General features: G+C 44.4%; 1 protein-coding gene across 1 annotated transcript in view; it reads right to left on the bottom strand.

Annotated features, from left to right (window-relative positions):
• Nucleotides 1–1,263: 1,263 nt before the first annotated feature.
• Nucleotides 1,264–11,892, bottom strand: part of TBC1D19 (TBC1 domain family member 19) — a 193,265-nt gene continuing 182,636 nt past the window's right edge. Inside the window, exons 21-22 of the mRNA XM_068278357.1 lie at nt 11,195–11,265; nt 1,264–2,728 (exon numbers count right to left, since the gene is read on the bottom strand). Coding sequence (XP_068134458.1) covers nt 2,654–2,728; nt 11,195–11,265 — 146 coding nt within the window. The 3' untranslated portion in view covers nt 1,264–2,653. The remainder of the gene's footprint in view (nt 2,729–11,194; nt 11,266–11,892) is intronic.

The following is an 11,892-nucleotide window of genomic DNA, read 5'->3' as shown; positions in this document are numbered from 1 at the left end:
CAAAAGGCTCCACTGGCCTGATTCATTACCATTTACAAATGATGAGGTACTGTGCATATTAATTAATGCAGAGTACAGCACCTTATTAATACTTGAGCATTATGTTACATGTGAGTAACGCACTGCCCATTATCTGGTGCAGAGAGACTTATTCACAAAGCTACGGTAACAGTGCCGTGTGCAGGCACCGTTACTACCAATGACAGCGTAGTGCCTGTTGCCTAATTAGTGCAATACTCGCGTTACTTACCCAGGGTCATGCTAATTAGGAAACACGTGCTATGCTGTTCTCGGTAGTACAGTAATGGTAAAATTTCCGTTTGCTACCTGCACATGTAAATCTTTTACTATAGCTTTGTGAATCAATGTGGTCCCAATGTGGTCCCAACCTCCGCACCCCCCTATTGCTACACCCCTGTTCTGAAGGTGGAATAGGGGAAAGGGGGTAGAAAAGGCAAAGGTGGTGGGGAAGGGATAGAGGAATAGGTGCAAGAGAGGTCGGCAGGAATGGAGTGAGTAGTTAAAAAAAGGTGAGGACAGGAAAGGGGTCAAGTAGAAACAGGAAACCTGGAGGGGGGAAAAAAAAAAAAGAGTCAAACAGGCGTGATAAGTATGAGATAGTAAGTGTGAAAAAGGTGTTCAGAAGGGCTGGGCACGTACCAAAATTAAAATGGAGCACTAATAAAGAAAAAGTAAACACAAAAGCATCGAAGAAACTCTTGTTTTTTAAATATAATTGAAAGAAAAGGCATAGGGCCATCACCTATCATAAGCCCCTATCATAAGTGGTGGCGATAAACACAAGGGCCCATATGCAATTCTTTATCATCTACTATTTAGTATAACTTTTCAGCATTTAGCAATTTAAAAAGTACCAACAAGTAGGTGAGAAAGTACGATCAAGACTTTTGTAAGTATTTTCTTGCTTACTGGTGATTTAAAATGCATTTTTTGACAAGTTTGAAAATATAACTTATGAGAAAACTCATTAATGAATTGCATATCGGCCCAGATAGAAAATGTTGGCCTTCACCCACTCCTATTCCTTTATCACAAACGCTCATTGCCAACAAGCATGGTGATCATCAGGCACCATTCTCATGCCGTGGGGAGGCCTGATAAATAAGGGGTGGGCTTATGTACTAGCAGTCAGCTCCTGCTAGAGGAGGCAGGTGGTTACCCCCCTTCTCGGGCAATGAATTGTTCTCAGTTTTTTATGAGATCCCTTACAGCGAAGTATGAAAAGAATTGAGAACACACACCAACTGTTTTATGTTTAATTAAATAAATCACAGACAATGTTAGACAAAGTTCATTGGTTTCCTCACGGTCTTCATCATGTTGTTATCAGAAATCTCTAACAGTTCTTCAGTTTAAGATCCCCAGGGCTACTTCTGCTGTTTTCTTGCCAAACCCGTAGAAAGGCAGCTCACTAGGTTGAAAGTCATTTCTGATAGAAAGAGGATAGCTGTGCACCTACTGCCTCTGTTGCTTGTTGCCAGCTCTTATGCCTGGAGACCAAACTTGTTCAGCCTGAATGAGCCATACCGATGCTTTTCTTTTTCTAATTTTGGCAATTCACGGCTTATTAACATTTAAATGAAAAAGAAAATCAAAAGAAAATCCAAGCTGAGCATCTGTTACTTGACAAAAGTTGAGAGGTACCAGTTAACACCCGCTTCCTGCAGGTCTATGCTATAAAGCTATTCTGAACCACTTAGTACAGTACAATCCCTTTCTGGTAAACTCCAAGGGATCAGGCAAAGTAAATATCAGAAGTAAAATTACAAATGGTCATACTCAAGCACATAATTATACTATAGTACTGAACCTTAGTTCAGTCATTTTTACTTTTTCAATGCTTCAGCAAGTGAGCACATTGTCTAAACTAGATCAAAATGTAGTGCTCAATATGCAGGAATTTGTATGCAATAATCACGCAACAGGAAGCATAGGTCTCACCAGATAATGCAGGTACAGTACTGATACTGTGCTCCTCTGTCCACATTTCTGTGCAGCCTGAATGATACTGTAGTGTTGCAGCCATGCACAAGCAAGTGACAGATGATGGGAAATTCCCTTGGTTATCAGGCAGCAGCTTACACAGGAAGCTTGGGTATCACTGGCTGGTGCTATTGAGGTAATCCATGCAGGCTCAGATAGCAAGCAGGCTACAAGTGACTGCCAGCCAGCCCATCGATCTTGGCTCATGTGTGTCCGACTATGACACATGCGCCCGCCCACTTTCCAATATAGGCAGATACACAATGTCAAAGGCCAAAGGTCAAAATACAGGTTTATTACAGACAGAAGGTCTATTATATTAGGGTTTACTATACTAGGCATTACTCCCATATACTTATAATGGGGCTTGGGTGGGACCTGGACACTTTGTTTGCTATACCCGCAGGTTTACTATATCAGAGTTTACTATAACGAGATTATACTGTACAGCCAAATGAGAAAGTCTGCACATACTCGTTCATTTACTTCATAAACCGTGCAACATGTTGCACATATACCGTAACTTTAGGGACTCATAAATAAATAAATAAAATGTAAACTTAAAAATAAGAGACTGAACATGCAATAAAGGCACTAAAAATGCTTGGTGCATTAGGCCCTATGTCAAGTGCTGCAGTCTGTGGCGAGGTCATGTGACAGTCGCAAACAGGAAAATTTGAAGAAGAGGGACAACTTTCAGGGTTGAAATATCAGCTAGTACAGCCTAAAAAAACAAAAAAAGATGGTTATAAAAGAGTACTGTTTTTTAGACAATTTATACATTATATATTAATAATAATATATTATTTTTCTTACTTATTCAAAGAATATTTCGCTTTTACAGAGACTGGCTCATCAATTTTTTTGACAAAAAATTCAGGCCAAGGTATACTTTGCAAGGATTTTCTTTTAAGCTAACTTAAAGGGACACTTAAAGAGACACTGAAGCGAGAATAATTCTCGCTTCAGAGCTCATAGTTAGCAGGGGCACGTGTGCCCCTGCTAAAACGCCGCTATCCCGCGGCTAAACGGGGGTCCCTTCACCCCCAAACCCCCCCCCCCCGCAAAATCAACGACCAAATTGGTCGTAGATTTCGCTGCTCCTAGAGGTAGGGCTAGCGGCTGCAGCCCTGCCTCTAGTCGCATCTATCAGCGGCGCATCGCCGCCTCTCCCCCCCCCCTCTCAGTGAAGGAAGACTGAGAGGGGCGGGGGAGAGGCGGAGATACGCGCTGACAGACGCGCGTGGGGCAGGGCTGCGGCGGTTAGCCCTGCCTCAATCCGGAAGAGATCCCCGGCTGCACGGAGGGGTTTTCGGGGGGTAAGGGACCCCCGTTTAGCCGCGCGATAGCAGCGTTTCAGGCAAACATGCCCCTGCTATCTATGAGCTCTGAAGCGAGATTTATTCTCGCTTCAAGCGAGATTTATTCTCGCTTCAGAGTCTCTTTAAGCCAGAAAAAAAATGAAGTTTTACTCACCTGGGGCTTCTACCAGCCGCCTGCCGCAGTCCTGTGCCCTCGCAGCCACTCACTGCTCTTTTTGCCGACAGGCCCGTCAGGACTGGCCACGCTTAGCTTTTTCCGCATTCCCGACTGCAAGTGCCGACTGCCGAGTGCTAATGCAGGCCGCAACGCGTACAAAGATACGCGTTGCTGCATTACGAACGCATACGCGTATTTTTGTATGCGTTGCGGCCCGCAATAGCGCTAATTGCAGTTGGGAATGCGGAAAAAGCTACGCGTGGCCAGTCCTGACGGGCCTTTCGGCAAAAATGAAACTAGCTGACATCGGGGGACCAGAGGAGCAGTGAGTGGCTGTGAGGGCACAGGACTGCTGCAGGGGGCTGGTAGAAGCCCCAGGTGAGTAAAACTCATTTTTTTTTCTGACTTAAGGTTCACTTTAAAGCGTACCTGAAGGGACATGTGATAATGAGATAAACATAGGTATATATAGTACTATCCCTACTAAAAATTGTCTGAAGTCCCTTTCTGTTTTATAGTACAGCAAGAAAAAAACTGGACTTGCTATCTATGTCAATGAGCTTGTCTAATAGATTGTGGAATATATAGAAGCCAGAACCGCTGAGAAAACAGTGAGATGAGGCTTATGATAATGTTTTAGAGCTGGAAAGTTCAGAGGGTCATTGCTTCTGTTTGATTTTCTGTTCAGCGAGGCAGATTTATTCCTTTTTAGAAGGGAGTCTTAAAATGACGCTGTTAAACTGAACACAAAAAAATGAGACTTGGTTCTATGTTTCACTTACCTTTAGACTAGACAAGGCAAAAAATGCATAGGTTCATTTGAGACGATCACTGAAATGCAAGTATACCTAGTATGCATGCAAAAAGCATGCAACTTTAAATTAACTTCAACTACCGGTAACTCAATAGTTGCTGAATCTGACTGGCCCAGTTTAAGTTAAATGCTATTTGCATGCAGACTTGGAATAGTTGCATCTCATTTCTCATCTCTGCATCCTAATATGATACTTAATACCCAAGTACCTAATAATACTTATACATACAGACTGAGAGGTACTATTTCAGTGAACTTGCTCAGTACTTTCACTATGACTCCATAAGCCTGTATGCACGTTCATACAGTCAACAGGGTGATCACTGAAAACCTAAAACTAAGTCAATAGAGACTTATTCAGACCTTGCCTCTATTCTTTCCTGTGAATGCTCTTAAAAGCACTTCACCCGAAAACTCTTCCTTAAGCATATCCAGGTAAGGATAAGAGGTGTGTAGAGAGTCATCCATAAAGCTTCGTACACAAGCCTGACTTAACCACCCTGGCGTTCTGATTAAATCGCCAGGGTGGCTGCGGAAGGGTTTTTTTTAAATAAAAAAAAAACTATTTCATGCAGCCAACTGAAAGTTGGCTGCATGAAAGCCCACTAGAGGGCGCTCCGGAGGCGATCTTCCGATCGCCTCCGGCGCCCAGAATAAACAACCTTGTTTTGCTTATATCGTCGCCATAGCGACGAGCGGAGTGACGTCATCGACGTCAGCCGACGTCCTGACGTCAGCCGCCTCCGATCCAGCCCTTAGCGCTGGCCGGAACTTTTTGTTCCGGCTACGCTGGGCTCAGGCGGCTGGGGGGACCCTCTTTCGCCGCTGCTCGCGGCGAATCGCCGCAGTGCGGCGGCGATCAGGCAGCACACGCGGCTGGCAAAGTGCCGGCTGCGTGTGCTGCTTTTTATTTCATTAAAATCGGCCCAGCAGGGCCTGAGCGGCAGCCGCTGGCGGTGTTGGACGAGCTGAGCTCGTCCAGACCGCTCAGCTGGTTAAAGAGAACCCGAGGTGTGTTTAAAGAATGTTATCTGCATACAGAGGCTGGATCTGCCTATACAGCCCAGCCTCTGTTGCTATCCCGAACCCCACTAAGGTTCCCCTGCACTCTGCAATCCCTCATAAATCACAGCCGTGCTGTGAGGCTGTGTTTACATCTGTAGTGTCAGTCTCAGCTGCTCCCCTGCCTCCTGCATAGCTCCGGTCCCTGCCCCCATCCTTTCCCTCCAATCAGCAGGGAGGGAAGGGATGCAGGCGGGGACTGGAATTCTGCAGGAGGTGGGGAGAGCAGCAGACTGACACTATAGAGATAAACACAGCCAGCTCTGACAAGCTGTTTGTCAGCAGCGTGGCTGTGATTTATGAGGGATTGCAGAGTGCAGGGGGACCTTAGGGTGGTTTGGGATAGCAACAGAGGCTGGGCTGTATAGGCAGATCCAGCCTCTGTATGCAAATAACATTCTTCAAACCCACCTCGGGTTCTCTTTAAAGGAATCATCAAGCAAAGTGTGCTACCCTTAAACACGCATGTATGCGTGTTCCTCACCCATTGTTGTCCTGGATCACATCCTCATTGGCCCCCTGAAATGCCTTATTTTTCCGTTATGCGGCCCGATCGGGGTCCTGACCTCGAGGTTGGACCTCCTCTGTCACCCAGAAGTTTTTGTTTCCATGCAGGAACAGTCTAATCTTACTTTCTGTGGAATGCATGCACTTTTCCTGCCGATGGCGCGCACAAAAGAAGGTGGAGGCTGAAGGGAGGGACGGAGTGAGGGAGGGAGGTAGCGGACGCCAAACATGGACACGGCGGTCTGCGGCTACATTACGCTTGCGCACGTAGTCATGCCAGCTGCAGAAAAAGTGCCTGCATTCCACAGAAAGGAAGATTAGACTGCGCCTGCGTAGGAGCAATAACTTCCAGGGCACGGAAAACTATCGGAGCGATTTGTGGGCCAGTACAGCATTTCAGGTGGCAACAGAGGACGCGAACCTGACCATCATTGTGTATTGAATAGACACAGGTAGGCAGTTTAGGTTATGAACATTTTGCTTGATGAGTCCTTTAAAGGGACCCTGAGCTGTAGATAAAAATGAAATCGGTACTTACCTGGGGCTTCCTCCAGCCCACCGTAGGCCATGAGGTCTCAATATCCTCCTGGCTCCTCTCCTGGTCCCGCTGGCTACTTAATTACCGATGACTCCTGGGCCGAGTGTCGGTCCAACACTTCTCGACTGGTGACGCTCCACGACATCATGGCAGCTGGTGTAACAGTCCTGCGCATACACGGTTCAGGGTTAGAAAAATGCGCATGCTCAGGACTGTCACGCTGGCCACCATCCATGACGTGTAGTGGCCGGCGTGATGACGCGGAGCGTCACCTGTCAGGAAGTGTTGGGCCAACACTCAGCCGGGTATCGCTGGTAATGAATTCGCCAGCGGGAACGGTAGAGTAGCCAGGAGGACACCGTGGGACCTTGCGGCCTATGGTAGGCTGGAGGAAGCCTCAAGTAAGTACCAATTTCATTTTTATCTACAGCTCAGGGTCCCTTTAAGTCGACCAAAGTCGGCTGAAGCGGCAGATGACCTATAATCAGGCGTGTGTATGGCAACCCCCCACCCACGAGTGATCGGCTGGGTGGATCTACTCACCGCCAGTGATGACAATCCCCCGCCGAGCCCACTCTTTGCGTCACACTTGCCGTCCGTCATCCCCCCGCATAGCAATACAGAAGGTTGTCAGTCACACAGCTGACATGAATGTGTGCAGCTCGGCCAAGCAATGTCGCCCACTGACAAGTGACATCTGTCAGAGGTGTGTACGCACCTTTACACCCATGATTGCAATTTGTCTTCTCAGTACACGGATTTTCAGTGAAATTTCAGCATGTTAAAAAAGCTATTTTGACATCATCCACAAGTGGCCACAATTTGAAGGAACTCTGGAGCAGATTTATCAACACCAGTGCAAGGAAAACTGAAGCAAAATTAGAGAAGTTGCTCAGTGTCCACTCATGTTTAAGTCATTAAATGAATTGATAGTATCTCTAGGTTACTTCTCTACTTTTGCTCAGGTTTTACTTTCATTAATCATGAAAAATCAGGCCCTCTCTCCTGAGTCATCCAACATTTATGAAAAGAAGTGCCAGCCCTCCCTTCTGACTTACACATTGTAAGTCTATTTGGCAGGGCCATCCTGCCTGAGTGCTCTTCTCCGCCTCCATATGGACTCATTGACTTGTCTGCTATATTTATCCCTACATTGTTACGTCACTATTTTATGTACCATTGTTGAATACTGTAATGTCCCTGTGTAACATTGTTTAATGTTTGTTATGTCTCCCCTATCTATTGTCCAACTCTGCATAATATATTAGTGATTTATAAACAAAGTTTATAAATACACAACCTTTCTATGTTCAGATTTAATGCTTCCAATACTACCGAAAACTAAACTCACTCATGAGTTATCCCCAAAAATGCATGAATTACAGGTATCTTGACGTTAAAAATTCATTTATTTCTCAACAGTTAGCACAGTTATTATCAACAATATAGTTGTTGAGACCGATTTTGGAAACACTCATCTGGAATCAATGCATTTTTAAGAAATAAAACTTTTTTCTCATGGTTTTGGAAAAAATAAGGATAGAACCTGTCAGGTGTTTGCTTTGGTGCATGCTTCTAAACTAACTGGATGATTTTAGGTAGAAATTTACATTAAGCATCTTAAAAATAATTAGTGTGGCCACTGGGCTAAGTTTTCAAATGGCCTGGGGAACAGATTAAGTGATGTACGAGTGATAGCAATGGCATATTCATCAATGTGTGACATTAAAGCCAGACACATCTAATTGAACCACCTGTGAATTTCAGTTTCGTTGATCAGCTCCTTGCTCGACAAATCAACCAGAGTGATGTTCACAGCTGGTCAAATTAGTCGTACTTAATTTCAGGGTTACTGATTGGATCATCCATTAGTGTGCACTCTCATCTGTGTGCTTCTACGTGTCTTATGCACCTGACAACATATCCCTTGTTTTCTTATATTCTTAATAACTTCCTGATTGGTAACAGACTCTACAACACATGTGCATTTGTAACACGCTATCCCAAGCTCTCCGGAAAGTGTATCTTGTGCTGGCCTTTAGACGTGAATCAGATACAGATAGCATCATGAGTGTCTAAAGGGTCTAAGATTTCACCTTGGGGCTAAAAATATAAGCACCTTATGAATCCTTTGCCTACATCGTAAGCAGCACTCATCCAGGAGCTGATTCTCCAGGCTAGCAATGTGACTCATCAATGTAAGAGGAATTAGACCAACTTAGTCTCTTAGGAAAGAGAATAGTTGTGGAAAGTAACCTCAGAAATCAGAGAATTGGGAAAATATGCAATCAGTCTCTCTCTCTCTCTCTCTCTCTCTCTCTCTCTCTCTCTCTCTCTCTCTCTCTCTCTCTCTCTCTCTCTCTCTCTCTCTCTCTCTCTCTCTCTCTCTCTCTCTCTCTCTCTCTCTCTCTCTATATATATATATATATATATATATATACATACATACATACATACATACAGTATAAATACTGTATATAACACTTTAGTGTGAACTAACCTTTAAACAGTCATTTGTCTGTACTGGATAGGCCCTTCATGGATGGGATCTGCTTTTCCAGCAATCCTAGTTGGAGATCTACAGAATTTGGAGCTTAAAGGGAACTGAAGTAAGAGGTATATGGAGGCTGCGATATTTATTTCCTTTTAATCAATACCAGTTGCCTGGCAGCCCTGCTGGTCTATTTCTCTGCAGTAATATCTGAATAACACCAGAAACAAGCATGCAGCTGGTCTTGTCAGATCTGACTTTAAAGTCTGAAACACCTGATCTGCTGCATGCTTGTTCAGGGGCTATGGCTTATAGTATTAGAGGCAGAGGATAAGCAGGAAAGCCAGGCAACTGGTATTACTTAAAAGGAAATAACCATGGCAGCCTCCATATACCTCTCTCTTCAGTTTCCCTTTAAAGAAAATGCAATTCACCAGTCCACCTTCTCTCCATGTTCTTTGGTCCAGTCCTGAAGTTGTGCCTATTGTAGGCACTTCAGCAGTGGTGAGAGGTCAACATGGGCACTCAGGCCCCATATGCAGCAAGTCTGTGTGTTCTGACACCCTTCTCCCATGACGTGCATTACATTTTTTAGCAGCTTGTTCTACAATAGCTCTTCTGAAGCAAGGGACAAAACAGGCTAGCAAGCATCAATAAACCTTCGCCTCCCTTGCCCATTTCAATAACTGCCCTCCCTTGGAATCAGTGAAAATAGGCAAGTATAAGGACCTGAATAATTTAGACATGGGTAAGATGATGATGGCTTGATGACAGGGTCAGAGCATCTTCAAAGTGACACCAACCAAAAATTGTGCAACACAACACACTCAAGAATTGATTGGTCACTGGATGCTTAATATATTCTACACCTTGATGGGTGTTATTCATGCCACCTTTTTAGTGGTTTTCATGTTGTGGCTAATAGGTGTGTGAAGGTCCAGGGCACTTGTTGACCTGTTTTGAGGGAAGTAGAGATTATCAGGATTAGAAACAACAACTGTGATTTCACTACTTCTGTGGATTCATATGCAAGGAATCACGACAAGGTCACTTACACAAACTGCCACTTAAAGTGAACCAAACATGAAGCACCCTCATGTATTTTACCATATATATCAGTGGGAACATTAGAGAAAACACCTACCATGCTTTCTGTTTCATTCTGCACTGCACAGCTTGCTTCTAATCCGCCCTGATAAAATCCCCGACTGAGCATTCAGTCTGCCTTTGCTATAATGACTCAGCTATAATGATTCCTGAGCAGAGCCACAAGGGGGCAGGCTTGGACTTGAAGAGACACTAGAGAACACAGACTCCTCTATAAAAATTCCTGAGCAGAGCCAGACTGAATGCTCAGTCGGGGATTTTATCATGGCTGAAAGAAGCAGGCTGAACAGTTAAAAATGAAACAGAGAGTGGGGTAGGTGTTTCTCTAATGTCCACACTGATATATATGGTAAAATACATGAGTGTGCTTCATCTCTGGTTCACTTTAAAGAGAACCTGAACTGAAAATAAACAGTCAAAATAACCATACCTAGGTCTGCTTACATCCACTGTAGTCTACTACTCAATCTCTTTCTCCTCTCCTGCGTCCCATTTGTCCACTGTGATCAATGGATTTCTCCGTCCTCCATTTTGAAAATGGCCATTACCCCATAACAGCTTCCTGGTCAGCACACTGTTAAACTGTAATATCACCCACTTGAGCTATAGGGAAACATGGACATCAGCTTGCAGATTCAATTGTAACTGACAGCTGCTGATATATAACTGACAGCAACTGGTATATTTCACTTCTGACAAAATATTGTCAGAACTGGAAGGACAGGGCAAAATTCATTATCCAACACTAGAAAGAGAGATTTTATAATGCTTACACAAACAGCCACTTAAAGCAATTCTGAGCCACACTCCTTCTTGTATGGGAGCGAGTGTGTTTCCTCCCTAAACACTGAAGCCAGGATAAGAATAACAGCCCTAGAGCTTGCACCTTCAGATGCAAGTCAGCACTGGCAACTCAGACGTTTATATCAACAGAGATCAGAGTCCTATTTCAGTATTAAGTAGCATGAAAGGAACAGTGGAGGAAAATATTCAAGAGCTACACATTATGTACACTTGTCAACAGATGTAAACGATTGCATTTTGTTACCGACTCATTTCAATTTGTGCCCAGAGTTGGAATGTAGGCAGGGAGGCTTGCATTACTTGAGAGGAACATTGGGAGTTCGGGTTACTGCGCTTGGCAGTGTGTCAGAAACTATTTCAATCCCCAGCGAGTGTAACTTATCCTTACTTCAGCAGCAGCCAGTGATGTCACCTCCATCAGGTTCATTGCTCGGAAAGCAAACACAGCAGCTGCCAGCACTGCAAGAGAATGTAGAACATTTCAACTGCTGACCTACTAATTATCATTAGAAATAACTCATCATTTCTGCTCCGAGGCGAGACACTCATGTGTCCATACATTGCCACACGCATACACAGCCAGCGGGATGCTCGTCCCCCTGCTTCTGAGGAAATAGCGCATAGTGATGCTTCATAGCACTTGTAGAATTACATGTCTCTGATGTCTCAGGCTGACTGAGGAAACAGAGGAAGAAGTGGCTCAACAGTAAAAGTAATTCTATGTTAGACGCTTACTTACTTACCCTGGATGCTGCTCACCACAGAGAGGGTGGTGGTGTAAATCCTGTTACTTCCATCATCTGTGAAATGTAGTAATTTGAGTGTAATGCTTGAGCTACAATACCAACAACTGAGTGCTCTGTTCCAGTGTTACTCAACTCAGTCCTCAGGTCCCCCCAACAGGGAATGTTCTGCAGAAAACCACAAACACTCACAGGTGAGGTAATTAGTGTCTCAACAGAGCTCATTAAATGCCGCTGGGGATTTCCACAAGACATGGCTCGGATTTACCTTACAGGAGCCTATAGGCACAGATGTCCTGGCACCTTAGACTTAGCCCTCCATGAACCTACAAACCCCCACCAA

The sequence above is a fragment of the Hyperolius riggenbachi genome, chromosome 1 (genome assembly GCF_040937935.1).
Source record: "Hyperolius riggenbachi isolate aHypRig1 chromosome 1, aHypRig1.pri, whole genome shotgun sequence".
NCBI lineage: Eukaryota > Metazoa > Chordata > Amphibia > Anura > Hyperoliidae > Hyperolius > Hyperolius riggenbachi.
The sequence above is the reverse complement of the archived record's forward strand: the minus strand, read 5'-3'. Positions and strand labels throughout refer to the sequence as shown.